The 16,925-nt window shown below is 36.8% G+C and overlaps 1 protein-coding gene across 1 annotated transcript in view; it reads right to left on the bottom strand.

Annotated features, from left to right (window-relative positions):
• myo1g (myosin IG) overlaps nucleotides 1-16,706 on the bottom strand; it is a 48,435-nt gene extending 31,729 nt beyond the window's left edge. The window contains exons 1-12 of the mRNA XM_079878214.1: nucleotides 16,517-16,706; nucleotides 14,232-14,440; nucleotides 9,858-9,951; nucleotides 9,287-9,452; nucleotides 7,592-7,645; nucleotides 7,253-7,351; nucleotides 6,948-7,064; nucleotides 6,049-6,255; nucleotides 5,526-5,671; nucleotides 4,592-4,706; nucleotides 4,309-4,479; nucleotides 3,934-4,004 (exon numbers count right to left, since the gene is read on the bottom strand). Coding sequence (XP_079734340.1) covers nucleotides 3,934-4,004; nucleotides 4,309-4,479; nucleotides 4,592-4,706; nucleotides 5,526-5,671; nucleotides 6,049-6,255; nucleotides 6,948-7,064; nucleotides 7,253-7,351; nucleotides 7,592-7,645; nucleotides 9,287-9,452; nucleotides 9,858-9,951; nucleotides 14,232-14,440; nucleotides 16,517-16,611 — 1,544 coding nt within the window. The 5' untranslated portion in view covers nucleotides 16,612-16,706. The remainder of the gene's footprint in view (nucleotides 1-3,933; nucleotides 4,005-4,308; nucleotides 4,480-4,591; nucleotides 4,707-5,525; nucleotides 5,672-6,048; nucleotides 6,256-6,947; nucleotides 7,065-7,252; nucleotides 7,352-7,591; nucleotides 7,646-9,286; nucleotides 9,453-9,857; nucleotides 9,952-14,231; nucleotides 14,441-16,516) is intronic.
• Nucleotides 16,707-16,925: the final 219 nt, after the last annotated feature.

Genomic DNA, 16,925 nt, shown 5'->3' with positions numbered 1-16,925 from the left:
CCGCATAATACAATGCAAGCACTATTATTTTCTTACACATTTCCAAACACACGCACATGTATTCACACACACAGTCAAACATGTGCATGGCCACATGGCTGTGGAATAGCAATATCACTGGGGTAAAAGCAGTTCTGGGAGGACAGATGCTGCCCTATGGCCCTTCTGCAGTATCCCGGGCAAATTCCCGAAAACAGGGCGAGAGTGAGGGTAGAACAGCAAGCCTGAGGGTTTCTGATGGAGCAATCTGTGCTTATAACATACAAACCAAGTCAAAGACTGAGCATTCTCAAAGTCACAGTGTTATCGAGGAAGTTATTTTGACAGCAGCTAATAATACTGGCTTAATAATGCATCTGCTTCTTTTTAGCGCCTGTATGGTGAGGTCTGATGCTGCTTATAAAGTGTGAAATAGTCATATGATAAATGTGAGATGAGTTCGTGGAATGAATGATAGGAGAGAAAGAGGAAGTATACATGGAATATTAGCTCACAACATGCTAAAAAAATAATACAACAATAATTGTATTATATCTTCTTATGAACGATTCACCCATGTACATATTTGCTTTTTTACCTTGTAATGTTTAATTAAAGTCATACCTGGACCTTCTGGTGAAACTGTTCTCTCTGATCTGATGACATATGCAGGACTTTTAGTCATTTAAAAATAATGTAGTCCTCTTAAATCCCACACTTTTGAGTGCTACACCCACATCTCAAAATCCAATCAACAACCAATGCACAGAACCTGCCCAACATTTTTTCATTTTTCAATAATGTTACACTTATTTTTCAATAATCTGTGTCACAATATGGAATATCTGTCACTACTTTCGTTTCATTGCTACTTTCAAATAGTATATAAAATAGTATTGCCTTATGCAACAACAAAAGTCTCAAAAAGTAATACTATATGCTACATTGTTGTCACATGATATCATCACATTGCATGAGAGTGGCGGCCAGTTATTATGTTAGCATTTTTAATTCAATTATGCTTAAGAAATTCTTAAATAAGCAATAATAGAGATAAACATGATGCCACTTAGTTTGATATTTTGTTATTTCGAAAAAGTCTCTGTACAGTATATTTTCATGTCAGTGTGGTCCAATATTGTTTTGGACTCCAATGACATTCACTGTAAACAGCTGAAATATTCTTCAAAATATTTTCTTTTGTGTTACAGGTTTGGAATTACATACAGGTTGAGTAAATAATGACAAAATATGATGACAGTAACATTCCGGACATAGCCAAAAAGGAGACTGCATAAAAAGAGAGATATAGCGGAAGTAGAAAAAAAAAGGGAAAAAAGACAGCAAGGGGAAGAGAGAGACAGAAGCTAAGGGAAATAGGTCATGGTTTGAGGGGGTCTGATAAGGGGTTGGTCATGTGTATATTTAGCGAGACCTCCATCCATTACTGACACAGCTGAGCCTAAGGGATCTCACAGATTTTATTTTGTAAGTGTGACTGAGGGGTTGACATCCCAGTTCTGACAGTCTTCATCCTAAGGGAACTTCCTAGTGTGTGTGTCTGCATGAGAGAGAGACATCCATCTAGGAGATCTGTGTTGCCAATGCATTCTCAGACAGATCCAAAGCGATTGTCACAGAAATGTGAGCGTGCTCGGAGGTTTAACTGCAGGGATCTCATAATAGTGCCATTCTGTACTAAGGACTGAGTCCTCTGCACTCTTGACCCAATTATCAAGCATGTGACACGTGGCTGCCGACACAGTTCATCCCATTTCTCAGACTAGTCGCCAAAGAAACGCTGAATTTACAGTTCGCTCCTTGGCTTCTCCTACCGGCTTTCACGAGAAACAGATCTGAGAACAGTTTCAACATGAAAGTAAATTGCAGAGATGCACTATGAGAATTCACTTCTCACAAGACAATTTAGCTTTAATCAGTTACTTCCGCAGTTACACTTGAGCACATGCTCATTAAGGAACGAAAAGGAAACCAAAGTGAAAAATGTGCCATCTATTTTCAGAGCTAAGCCCTCCAGTAGCTTCTATCTGCTCCCCTTTCCTCAATGAGAAAAGGTTTGCTATTTTCTAAATGAGGACACAGCCTTTGCTGAGGTACAGCAAACTGCAGACATCTGCACTAGCAGCAAATCGTATATTTATAAAATTGTATCCTCTAACCTTTAAAGAAACTTCACCTTAAGACACACACCTTAAGTCAACATAAATCAAAACTTACCCTAGTCCTAGTTCTCTATTCTGTTATGTTGAAGGTCTTATGCCCCAGGCCATGTAATGTCAAAATAACATAATCACAAGATGACAACTCAGAGGTTGTACTGAACTGGTCACATCCTGGACTTGTTCACAAAGAAATGTTCATAATACCAAAATATTATTAATTTTTTTTTTTTTTTTTATGATTACCAATGCTATGCATAATGCATAATGCTATGCATTGGTATTGCAAAACCACCAAGTTTCTATTTTACATTTTATTTTATTTTATCACAGAAGCTGTCATGACCAACAACAAATCTAGGTTATACGAATGTTTACGGAAACCATATTATCTCAGCTCAGAATGGTCCTAGTTCTTTGGACCAAAAACTGATCTACAGCTGTTATAGCTGATATATAGCACATTTCTAAGGAACATGAACATATAGACATTTAATTCCAAATGTTTGATCAATATTGCTCAAAGTTCAACTTTTTAGGGTGAATTTACAATGGGAGGCTTTTAAGTCCTACATCGTTTTTTTTAAGTATAGTGTCCATTGAGCATTTCAGATTTGAGACTTTTTATGTGAAAGGTGTTAACAAAAAAAAAAAAAACCTGCTATTGTTTGGGTATCTTTGTTGGGGGACCAGATAGGAAACTGGGGCCTCATTTATAAATGCATGTAATTATCCTAAATGTGAACATACGAAATATAGGAACATCAACTCCACCAACAGAATGCTCACAAAAATACTTTTACGTTTCAGAGGAAGTATGACACTCATCATTGGGCAAAGAAATCCAAGCGTGCTCTTGGAAATATGTGCGGTAGGCATGGCCCAGTTTCTGTACAACGTGTCTGTGTGTGTAGGCATATATTATAATTATTATTTTTAGAAAATGAATTAGATTCAGCACTGTAATTATCATAAAGCAGTTAAAATGTTGCTCATTTGTGCATTTAATTATATGAATGCATATTGTGATTGCCTATTTATCTTTAAATTTGTATAAACAACATTGGATTAATCTAATTACTGGCATAAGAGCACTAAAAACTCAAATGGTGTACATTTCCACACCAGTTTCTGCCTTTATTAATCCAAATTTGTCCCTCACTTAATGGAGTATAAATGTAATTTAGAATCAAACCCGATTGTGTGCCGTTTTATAAATGAGGCCCAAGAAATTTTCAATTATGAGTTTCAGATTTGAATGGTTACATGGTAAGGGCTAGTAGAAAGGATTTAATAGCTTATTTATGAGTTATTATGGTAATTAATTTTTCTTTTTTTATTGATGTTTGCCTTCTGGGCAGGTGAAATTAACCAATAAAATCATATCCCACTTTTCATGATCCAATCAAATCCAGATGGATAAAATCAAGCCCTGTCCTTTTTTTTATTATTTTTTTTACTTTTTTATATTGTTTGTTTTTTTGTCACATTATGAAATTAAAATGTGTTGTCAATTCTCATTTTGTCTTTAAGGACTGAATGACAGATCATTGTGGTACAATCCGGTTGATCTCTTTTTATGTGTCAACTTATTTACTGTAGCTGTTATGTGTTCTTCACAATACACAAGTTTCAGATTGAGTGCTGACATTTTCTTCACTGCACACTTGCTTGAGAAAGCAGTTGTCACAGCTGTTGAAGTGAGGTACTAGTAGTATTTCAAGCTCCCCATCATCAACTGCACTTGTCATATGAAGGACTTTAAAACACTCACGTAACGTCTCCCGCGTAGTGTCGGATACGGAAATCTCGATTGAACTCCATGGTCTTGTCTGCGGGACAGAGCTGAGAGAAAAGACTCGTCTGAGTTTCATGGCATCAACAGGTATCAAACTCGTTTATATACTGTCTATGATCAAACTCCATGTGTTTTTGTTTCTATGTGCATGTATTGTGAAACAGTACTGCCCCCTTCTGACCCTGCTGCCAAACTGCAGAAGTGCAGTTCAAGTCAGACAAGGACAAGTCTGGTTAAATGAGGTTGCAGTTTTGTTCCATAATTCATGACAGGCCTAAAACTGTCTGCTTATGTGATGTGATTGAGGATTGCTGAGGCAAGAAGGAATGGATGACTGTTCGGAGTGCTTACTTTCCGGGACGTGTAGTGAGGATGCTGGCCCAGCTTTTTGTTCATGCTTTCCAGGCAAACGGTATCTGTGACTTTCCCTGCAGTGAGACAGGCTTCATCCAGGACCGAGATGATCCCCTTATGAGGCTGCTCCACTAAATCCACTATGATCTGATTGTTAAAGTATTCAATCTGAGAGAAGGAAAAGTCCAATTTATAGGAGAAGGAAAAGTCCAATTTAGAGAAAATATGCATGGATTTTATTTTAGGTTCAATATGTTTTATTGTTGTGCATTATGCTCACGTGTTGCCATGTGATACCCTCTCTCTGATACTCGTCCTGCTCCTGTCGTAGAATAAGCTCAATGAAGAGCTGCTGTAGCTTCTCATTGCAGTAGTTAATGCAAAACTGCTCAAAGCTGCGGCCATGAGATAGATAAGAAAAAGATTAACCACTAAAACCACTCAAAAAAGTAACATTTGCATTAATTTTACTGCAAAGCAATATTAACCCTGCAAAGCCTGACATACTTTTTTATATATATATATATATATATATCAATTTGTTGCTGATATTTATATTGCCCAAAAGAAAGATGAAATTCTGATGGCTTGTAATGTAAATCAATGAGATCTTTATAACAGCATGGCAGATTACTTACTTAAAACACATGTAAATATAATTGATATTATCTCTCAATAATATGTTTTAGTAAGATGATATTTAAATGCTTAGTTTTATGATCAAAGCTCTGTAACTTTAATTGTGGGGCAAAATATATAATGCAATGCAATATAATGATAATTGAATGATGTACAAATAAACATTCCTCAAAAGCCTGATGTATCATATTTGATTCCCACATTTTAACATTATTTGTCTAAAAAATTATTTTACAGATAATCAAGTAAACCTAAGTTGCTTCATTCCTGTAATTGTTCATCTCGAAATATATTACCAACAAAATAAAAGTTATTATTATGTTTGATTTATAAAAACCAGTTAAGATTTCACAGCTAAAAGACACATGCACTACAATCTGAATGTTTTTAGATTATACTAAAATGCCTTTCACTTGCTTAAAAAGTATAAGAAATCAATCGGACGTCAGAAGCAGATTTTCAGGAAAATTTATGATGCTGACAATTTAGAGGCCTTAAAAATGTGTGCATCAAATATGATAAATACAGTACGCTTTACAGGGTTAATAACTACACAATTCATAAATGATACTGACCTGTTGTTGTCAAAGATCTCAAAGCCATAGATGTCCAGCACACCTATAACAGTGTTTTTGCCATGCAGGGCGGGATTGTAGTCCTTCACCTCAATAACATCATTGATACGACCCACTATCCACGCAAATAATCTCTCATATAAAGCCTAAAAATGAAAACCATGCCAGAATGACATATTATTATGTACATATAATACAGCAGACATATTAAAGAGGTCATCATACCAACATTTATAATTGTATTTTCCCCCAAGGACCACTTCAAGTGGAAACAGTTGAAAGTTTGACATTTTTCCACCCTGGCATTGAACAGATATTGTTGATGTAATGTGGGAGTTCATGTGTGAATATATTCATCCCTTTGATGTCAGATGAAGTTTTGTAATGAGCTGTTTCTGCTGCAATACATACCACATTAAACTGGTATATTTCAAAGGAAAATTAGAATTTTTACAATTAAAAATAATTAGATGATGGATGAGCCACAAACAAGGAAAACTTTTTGCAGGAAAGAGGACAATACCTTGGCAAAAGCATCTCTTCCATAGTTAGCTTCCTGCTCGTTGTGCCCTTTTTCGATGACCTCACCACCCCCAGTAGCCACTGTGCGGTACAGAAATGCTTTTATGGCATTCTCAGGCTCTGTGGATGTCAACTCAGAAATGTGCTTCACTGTTTCTTCTCCGACAAGTACGACATGTTCACCATCACTATTAAACTGAAGGTTACCCTGAAACAATAACATTGCAAGGCCATTAAACCAGTGGTTCTCAACTAGGGGTCCAGGGCCACTTCCAAGACTTAAAATCAATCAATAAATCTATCAATCTATCTATCTATCTATCTCTATTAGAAGTCGTACAAATGGCTATTTTTTTGTAAAAACACTAAAAAATTACATGATCAATAAGTCGACAACATACGTTTTTACATTATTTCAACTCATCAAAATAGATTAAGCCATTTTAGACTTTATTATTTAAGTTATACGAGATTCAGCTCATTTTTTAAATTCAGTTTAATGTAATTTAAGTTTAAATGACTTGAAATGAATAAGTTGATTGTACTTAAAAATGTAAGGCAGCACTTTTTTTTTTTTTTTATCAAATGTTAATACAAATCCCTGGCTGTAATCACAAACTAGAAAAGTCATGTAAATTCATTGGCTATAAAAAAGTAAAATTCATGAAGAACTCAAGAACTCTCAGCATTCAGTTATTGGAAATATGAAAATGAACTATTTATAATTATTTTATTTATTATTTTACTATTTTTCAAATATTGTTTTTGACAACAGGGGAGCTTCGAGTCAAAAACACTGAGAACCACTACTTTAAACATTGACCTACTACAGCAAATTATAAACTACAATCAGAAAAACAGTAGAAAACAATCTTCCACAGCATGCAGTGTGGGACTGACCAGGTGTAGGATGGTACTGAGGATCTTGTAGATGGAGCTGATCTCTTCGGCAGTGAAGCCAATCACTTTTAGAGCTGCCATCACAGCTTTGTGACATAAGGAGTCATTATTGGATGCCTGTGAAGATGATTTGGAAAAACAAAGAGACAGAAAAAGAGAGACTTAGATACATTAAAACAAAGTGAATAATACAAAAGTAAAAAAAAAAAGTATTTGGCCTATTTCACAATAGTAATTCATGGGTAAACAGAAAAACTACTAAAAAACTCTATAGAAGAGCTATAGTACGTGGGATAAGTACGTACAAGTGTGACAGAGGCTCCTTGACTGGTGTAGATATATCCTGCGGGATCTCTCTGCAGATACAAGGACTTCAGCAAATCATCAGACCCTCCCCGTAACACCTGCATAAACACATCAAATATGCTCAGTTCAGTTCAGTTTTATTCATCCCTTTGGAAATTTGGTTTGCACAGGTGCCACACATCACGTTAACACATATCTTAATACTCCATAAACATTTATGACAAAGATAATATGTTGATCTACAAGTCTGTTGAAGTTTTAAAAACAGTTCTAGCTGCAGTTGGCATTTTTGAGTAAAATTATAATCTCATTTACCATATCCTGGCAGAAGATCTCACCTGATAAAATGAGTGGAAGTTTCTTTCTCCCTCCTGCTGTTGAACAACTCTTGACTGTAAATAGAGCACAGTATTTGTGTTAACTGCCTTTTCTGCATTACACAGTATTGGTGACCCACATAATCTCTAAAAATACAACACCTTCCAGAGTGACATCAGTAGAACACATAATATTATTTCATTTTGAAATAATCTTTTTTTGTTGTTGTTGTAAATGCAGCATTGTATTTGTGTTACAACCCTCCAAAGACCAAAAAGAGTACACTTTTAATATAAATAGCACAAAAACTAAGCAGTTTTATTTTGAATGTTACACTGAATATGTTGCATACTAATATACTACAATACACGGACATGCAAACAGTCTCTCAAATAGTATCTATAAATAATATAAATAGCAACAAAATGTAAAGCTATTTACTTAGTGCAAAGAAAATAGAAAAGAAAACGTTTTTTTTGTTGCCATTTACACTAAGTGCAAATAGCCACTGCCTTAAATGATTTAGTTTTTTTTTGCAAATCATCATTATGCCTACTTTTAAAAAATGCATGTGCTGTCGTAATCAAAATAACTTCTCCCTTTTGCAGTGACACCTCTTCTCTGACCACGTGTTTACTGGAACGAGGGAGAGAAACCTGTCACTCACATGAGATCACAGCAATATTATCAAATAATGTCTCTTGCTGATTAACAAGTTGGGGGAACTGAATGACTTGCCTGAGGTAGGCCTAAATGTTATGCTACGTGATATTGTGAAGCTGTTTTACTGATGTCTTTCCGCCGCTGAAACACCGATTGAGCGATTACACGAGATACGTTTCAGTAAGTTGTACTAGCCTATACCTTTCGACATACCTTCATATGTTGATTCATGTTTATTAGGAAGAGATGATCGCGTTCACTCGGGGCGCACGCGCTGCTGCTTAAACTGAGTGATATAGCCTAGGCCTATATAGATCACTATTAGTGATCTGTCACGCCACATTAAAGAGCGTCAAAACGGAATTTATTGTTTGAATTTCGTGATAAAATGGACATCATTTAAAAAAAATGACACTTTGTTTCTTATCGAAAGTAACAAAACTCGGAGCTTATCGGTGGCTGTATTCGTCTTGAGCACAGCTACGAACATTCGCGGGACAAATACGTGTAACACGTTACACCCCTAATCACTATTTAATCAAATGTCAAGGAAGAAAAAATATTTTTGTGTCATAGGTAGAGGTCAATGGACCTCAACTATGGGCCAGGGCTGGCTGTAGCGGGGGGCGGGGGCGCGCCATGAGAGTATCGCGATACGACCGTGAGTGCATGGTCTATTGCGGATTTTCGGTTCGGTTTGAATATCGTTACAACCCTACGTTTCACTCAGATATGCATCACAATAGGGAAGAAAAGACTATTGAAACTTCTGTTTCACATTTCACATCCCGTTGGCACATGGGATGAACTTTAACAGGATGAATAGTGTAAACCATGGCAAAGGTCAACAATAAGCTGCACATTATAACACAGCCCTAGACCTTGCAAGGCCTATAGCTAGCAGATTTTTATTTTATTTTTTATAAAATCACAACATTTAAAACTAACAATTTATCTTTTATTATTTTAAGTGTCAATGTCAAGTTCCATGTTCAGATGTCATTTTCATGATGAGCTTTAATTTGTACTAATACAGTACTGATGTACAATACCTTCTCCAGCAGGTAGTTGTTGATGTGTCCTCCTGTGGGGTCTCCGTTAAAGTTGAAGTTGATGTCCATGTATTTCCCAAAGCGGCTGGAGTTGTCATTGCGGTTGGTCTTTGCATTTCCAAAGGCCTCTAACACACAGTTAGATTTCAGGAGCACATTCTTCACACTGTGGTGGGATGCAAATACAGTAAAATGCAAAAATCATTTATGTATAAAAAAGTCTGCGTGTTTGTCAGTGCACATAAGACTACAATAATAAGAAATATTAGTATTTCCAAAAAATAGTCTGTAAACATGAACATTTGAAAGTCTATTATCTCTTCAAATAATCTGTCAAACAGATCTGATTAGGTAATAAGCTAAACAAAGCAATACAATTATTTTATATGTAATTAAATGCAAAACCAATTCTGGGGTGTGTTTCCCAAAAGCATCGTTTGCCAACTATGGTCACAAGTTCCGTTGAATTGTGTTGTAGCGACATAACTTGCAATCACAGTTGGCACGGGAAAGGCGCCCCAAAGCATTAGCCCTAAAAATCCAGCTCTGTCAATGTCTCCAGGAAACTGACCTCTCGACCTCTGCCCTCTGGTTAGGGTTGGTGATAGCTGCAATGTACTGCATAATGTATTTGCTTGCCTCAGTCTTGCCTGCTCCACTCTCACCTGAAACACAAGGAGATTTGAATGAAACGGTCTAATCCATACAGTAAAGTCTTTGTTTATCAGATTTATTCTTCCCCATCAGAGGCACTCGAGACAAACTTTCTGACTGTACATACATGGTTCATCACATAGTACTGTATAACTTCTGATCATAACAGTGCTAGGTGTGTTTAAGCATCATGGAAGTAGTATGAACGAAATTAAAGCAACAATACAATAGTATATTAGTCTAAAAATAAGATTTTATATAGGCCCGTCTAGGTGTCTGACTTAGGGTGTACTCACACTAGCCAGTTTGAACCGTGCCCGAGTGCGTTTGACCACCAAAGCGCGGTTCGTTTGACTAGTGTGAGTGCTCCGAACCGTGCCCGGGCGCGGCTCGATTAGCCGGCCCTGGCCCGCTTGGAAGAGGTGGGCCAGAGCACGGTTCAGTTGGACTCGGGCGCGGTTCGCATGCAGTGTGAGCGCTAACCGTGCTAGAGCACGGAACAGGACGCGCGACGTCACGGTTTTGCGACGCTCCAAAACCAACATTGGCGGGGAAAGGGTCGCTTTGGTCTACGGCAGAGGTGCAATGCGAAACCTCCTCATACGAGCAGCACGATTACGTGAAAATGTTCGTGCCACAAAGGCGATAGATCTGTTTAACAACAGGCTGTGAGAGGGCTGTGGACCACCGTGGACCAAACGACTCAAAATTATCCACAAAGTAAACAGAGCGATGGACTCCATTGTGTTCAGTGAGAGCGCCGCTCTTTCTGTTTATCCCGAAACCGTTGCACCATAATGACGTAAGCGTGCTCCGGCACGAATGCTGAAACCCTATGTGAGTGCAGGCCAGAGGGGGAGTGGGGAGGGGGGACAATCGTACTCGGGCCCGGTTCATGGCAACCGTGCCTAGTGTGAGTACACCCTTAGTGTAGCTACTAAGTGGTCTACTGATTAAAAACAATATACTAGAGCAGTGGTTCTAAAACTGGGTTCAAAATGCTGAGTTTTGCCGTTCATTCAGAGGTGTAAAAAGTACTCAAAAATGTTACTCAAGTGAAAGTACAAGTACTGAGGGAAAGTTTTACTCAAGTGAAAGTACAAGTACTGAGGGAAAATTTGACTCAATTAAAAGTAAAAGTATCTGGCCAGAATCGTACTTGAGTAAAAGTAAAAAAGTACCACATTAAAATTGCACTTGAGTATTAAAGAAGTAAAAGTAACAGCAAGAATGAAAATTAGAGATTCTTGTTTAAGCTTTTAATCTCTAAAAACATTAAGTGAATAAACCACATACAAGGTTTTATCCTGCTTTAGAACTGTATGTATTTAATTGTATTTAATTATCAAACTATAAGACAACTATCTAAGGCCAGCACTGAAAGAAAAGAATTCGCTAAGGTACGGCCATGGGTGCTCTTGATCCTGTGGCTGATTTTGGACTGTGTTCGCAGCTGAATCACGTTCTTCCTCCATTTTCTTCCACTGATTGACTGTTATAATTTCTCTCATTTCCAGGTCAAGGTGCTGTACATTGTGGTAATAGATGCGACATGACGTCACTTCCAAAGGACCAATGAACATGTCTGACCAATTTCATGGAATGTGAAAACGAATCTGGCAGACTAAATAACATTTAAATTAAACTGGGCATCAGCGCAATTCAATTGGTTTGGTAATAGCAAGGGAAAATAGAATGAAGTGATCTCCAAAAAAGAAGTACTTTTTGAATATAAATCAAATTGTAAGGAGTAAAAAGTACTTTTTTTTCTTAAAATTATTGATTTTTAACGTACTCAAGTAAAGTAAAAATCCCCAAAAATAATACTTACGTACAGTAATCAAGTAAAATTACTCAAGTATTTTACACCTCTGTGTTCATTTAATTGTACCCCACCTTAAAATAACATTATTCTGCTTGATCTAAGTGCAGCATTTGATACTATATCACACAGCATTATGTTGCACAGATTGGAGTCTATTGGAATTATTGGTACCCCTTTGACTTGGTTTCAATCATACTTTATGGGCCGTACTCAATTTGTACAGTTGAAGCAGTTCTGCTCAAAGACTTCATATGTCAATACAGGTGTCCCACAGGGCTCAGTATTGGGTCCTTTTTTATTTATCATTTATCTTTTACCCCTTGGTAATATTTTTAAGAAGTTTGGCATTCAATTCCACCTATATGCTGACGACACCCAACTTTATCTGTCCACTAAACCTTCCGCTAATTTTCCTCCATCTGTCCTCTCAGATTGTTTGGCAGAGATTAAAGAATGGTTTACTTCAAATTTTCTTAAACTTAACACCAGTAAAACAGAAATTCTTCTAGTTGGCTTAAAAAACAATTTGGCGAAATCTACATGTTCATCTGTGAAAATTGACAATTTACCAGTCTCTATATCTAAACAAGTTAAAAGTCTGGGGGTCATTTTGGACAGTACTCTCTCATTTGAAGCACATATAAACAGTGTCATTCGCTCTGCTTATTTTCATATACGCAATATCAATCGACTTCGTCCGGCTCTCTCAGTAAAGAGCACGGCAATTCTAGTCCATGCTCTAGTTACGTCCCGTATTGATTTTTGCAAGTCTTTTTTTTGGATTGCCTTCAAAGGTACTCAACAAACTCCAACTAGTACAGAACTCGACTGCCCGAATCATCAGCAGAACTCCCCTAGCTGAACACATTACTCCCGTACTACAACACTTGCACTGGCTCCCGGTAAAATATCGTACTAATTTTAAAATTCTTCTTCTTACTTACAAAGCACTCAATAACCTTGCCCCTTCATACTTATTAGACCTTCTTCATATTTATACTCCCTCTCGGACTTTAAGATCATCTTCTTCACTCACACTTGTTCTCCCTAGAACTCGCACTACTTCTATGGGGTCCCGAGCTTTTAGTCATGCAGCACCTTATTTATGGAACCTGCTGCCACAGGATGTGCGAAACAGTGAAAGTCTCCTTAAGACCCATCTTTTCCGGCAGGCTTTTATGTGAATATTTTTATATTTTAATACTGGTATCCAAGGTTTTAATAATGAGTATTTGATAATTGTTGATTGTTTTATTGCGTTTGTAAGGTGTCCTTGAGTGTCATTTAAGGCGCCTATAAATAAAATGTATTATTATTATTAACATTAAAGCCGAGCGTGTATTTCTAGCAGGTAAAATGCCATAAATACATGACATCCGGTCAAATTGTCTCATCTTCTGCAGTCAAAAATGACTGCATTCACACTTGCAGCATGCATATGATAGGTTGCGTGCAGATTATGCCTTGGCAAATCACGCTATACTTCCGTTCTCGACAATGTACCTTTGTAACAGTGGGGATTTATTTAGCACTTACTAGCATGAAGAACAAATAAACCTGTTGTATATGTTCAAATATATGTAATAACTGAATAGAATAATTTACCCCTATAAAGCATACTGTATAATATTTGATACTTTAATGAAAAAACCTGTTGTACACAATCTACTACATGTAGAATACATGTCTACCCTCTGTCGTCTGATTGATAGTTTATACTTTTTTAGTAAGTAAAAGGCCTTTTAGTATAATTGTAAGAACGTCCCCTTTTAGGTCATACTGTACATTACTACTTCTTTTCTTTTTTCTTTTTTTTATATTTCAAGATGAACACTGGACTAAAGCAACTTAACTTTACCTGATGAGGCATACATCATGTTTTAGAAAAATCATGTTAAAATTTTAGTATCAAATATATGATACATCAGACTTTAGTACATCTCTCAATCATCATTGTATTGCATTGCATTATATGTTTTGCCCCCCACACTAAACTCTATAGTTTTGATCTTAAAACGAAACATTTGAATATCATCTTATTACGATGACAAGGCTGCTATGCTGGTTAGAGCTGGCATAGTGTTGGTCTAGCTGGTGAACCATCATGTTTTTCTCAAGCAAAACTAACCTGGTGTAGCTGGTCCACCAGCACTTTTGCTTCCCATGTTGGTGACCAGCAAACCAGCAACCAGCATCCCATACTGGTCCCAGCATGCAAAACATATCTTATGATTTTTCAGCAGGGTTATTTTATATGTTATATTTTATATTTTACAGGGTTAAATATTAGATATTTTCACTGTTCATTGTGTTGGGCTTGGGTCTATTTTCTCCTGTTTATCTATTTTGATCATGGTAACATTTTGAAAAGGATGAATGACCTCTGGCCTGTGTCTTTGAGGAATGCTCATAACACCAGTGTCTGTTGTTTTATTCAGCAGTGAGTGTGTTTAGTCGCTGCTGTACCTGAAATGACGATACACGTGTCTTTGGCTCGTCTCTTCATGGCTTTATAAGCGGCATCTGCGACAGCAAACAGGTGAGGTGGGTTCTCATACAGTTCTCTGCCCCTGTAGTTCTCAATGACCTCCTTCCCATAGATATCTAACTGTTTGTACGGATTGACTGACACCACTACTTCTCCAATGAAAGTGTAGATACGGCCCTTCTCAAACCTGAAAACAACAAACAATACTGTGAAAAATATGCAGGTGTCAAATAGAACAGTCAGAAATAGCTTTAACAAGACTCATTGTTAGCATCATATGTGCTGGTTTGGTTTAGTTCCTGGTGTCCGAACAGACAAATTAAAGAACAAACGATGAATGTGTTGAGTATTACTGTAAGGTGAGGTGGGATTCAATTAATCATAAATCATACCAAGAGGTTTAAGAAAAACATACAATGATGAATGTCTCTTACAGTGTAATTGGAATTTTACTTGGAATAACATATAATGTAATAATAAAACTAATAATAATATATGCCCATATGATAAACTTTAATGCTGTGAAAATTACTAATATAATATAATATAATATAATATAATATAATATAATATAATATAATATAATATAATATAATATAATATAATATAATATAATATAATAATGTTTACTTCCTCCCAGATTATGACATTTGATGGCATTTCTTAACCGTGTCATAACCGTGATTATATCGAATAAGCTCCATTAGACAATCAATAATTGTGACCGTTTCTGTGTCAGGATTAACATATTAAAACATCATAAGCCACATCTCATTTTATAACCTTGGTATCAAACGCCATAATACAATTCCCCTGGTGATGAATTTAAATTTTATACAAGTCACTGACGTTTGCCTACAGAACAACCACTGGCTCTGCTCCCTTTTACCTAAACTCATTACTTCAGACTTATGTGCCATCCAGAAACTTGTGCTCTGCAAGCGAAAGACGTCTTGTGGTACCATCTCAAAGAGGCACAAAATCTCTTTTTCTCAGACCTTTACCATGACTTCTATTCTATTTTTTTTTTATTAAAAAAAGAAAAAATTACATGGATTAAACTGAGAAGGGTCATAGCACTTGCATATTGTCGTCCTACTGTTAGTTTAACTGCTTCTATTGTTCTCATTTGTAAGTCGCTTTGGATTAAAGCGTCTGCTAAATGAATGTAAATATAAATGTAAGGGGAAACAAGTGTCATAACTTGTATGTTTCTCAATGTAATGCACGCCCATATTCAGCAGGAAGTGATACAGGGCTGGGAAGTGAGAACAGGAAGTGCAATGGGGCTCAAGATGACTCACTTTCTAAATTTCCAACAAAAAATACAGTGTGATCTTGGTTAAGTAAGCATATCAACTAAAACATTTATCTTTCCTGGCGTACAGCTAAAATACATAGACATCTGTCCGTAGTTAAAATGCACTGGTCATTATAGCTTATAAATTCTATATAAAAAACAAGCATATTCAACACAAAAATCAAATAGTTCAGACAAAGTAGTGTAGCACATGAGGCATGGCCATAAAGCTGATGAAACACACAAAAGGACAAGGAATGGACAAGGGTTTTTTTTTCCTATAGTGTTTCAGAGGCATAAGAATCTGTGACAGACAAAACAAGTATGCAACACTCATAAAGAGTCTTGTGAAAAGGTCATCTGATTCTACCCAGTTTAACCAATGACATCACAGATCACAGATGGAGCAAATGCTGCATGTTAAAGGAAAAGAGAACTAGAAACTTTTGATTTCATCATCAGAACTGCTAAGATTCAACTGGCTGGTCATGATCAGCTGTTGTAAGACAAGATAAGATGTATTATTTTCTTGTTATGTCTCTTAAGCTGTTGATGTTATTGACTTGATATCTCAGCTATGAGCGGGAAAGTCAAAAGTAATATGACGCATTCTTTCCTCTCCACTTTTTTCTTATACAAATATTTTCTTGTCACAGCATTTTTTTTCTACCAAGAAGGGAGTGGTCAAAATCAAAGACTCTAAAACCATACAAAAAGACTTCAATTGCTCACTTTTGACAGTGAAACATACTTACTGTAATGGGCAAGTTCTACAAACAAAAATGACTTTATCACAGCTTCAGAGCTCCCAAAATGAGTTAATGCTTAAAACACTCAATGTCAACACCAATTTGTGAAGGCCTTGTTTACTGTCGTCTTATCAGGTTCTTTGTAATATAAGCTGTAATGTCCATTGAGTCTCTTTACACACCACAACTTAGTGTAAAAACTGTTCACTCTTACCTTAACTTCAAATTCTCCATAAACTGCTCCATAGTGACCTCGTCTAGAAGCACAAAGTCTGACTTTCCGAACTCCAAGCCCTCCAGCTCCGCCATCCCTGCAGGAGTCTATCTAAAGGCCAAATGGATGGAGAGGAAAGTGGAAGGTGATGAGAAAGGCACAGAAACCGAGCATTGACTGTCGACCTCTCGAAGCCGGTAGAGGAGACAAATGTGCTGGGGGTGTGGCCTTCGTTTTGGTCTTCGCATGATCTGAGGCTGTGGTAAGTGAAGTCAGTGACAACTGCGGTCTGCAGGCTTCAGCATGTCATCCTGTTCAAGACAACATCTGCGCATGTATGTGTTTATTTTTGTTCACGTGGGGGAAGGAATTATCTTTAAACACAAGTCTTTTTCGCATCTTCATGAGC

This window comes from Squalius cephalus (assembly GCF_949319135.1).
Source record: "Squalius cephalus genome assembly, chromosome: 8".
NCBI classification, from domain to species: Eukaryota; Metazoa; Chordata; class Actinopteri; order Cypriniformes; family Leuciscidae; genus Squalius; species Squalius cephalus.
The sequence above is the reverse complement of the archived record's forward strand: the minus strand, read 5'-3'. Positions and strand labels throughout refer to the sequence as shown.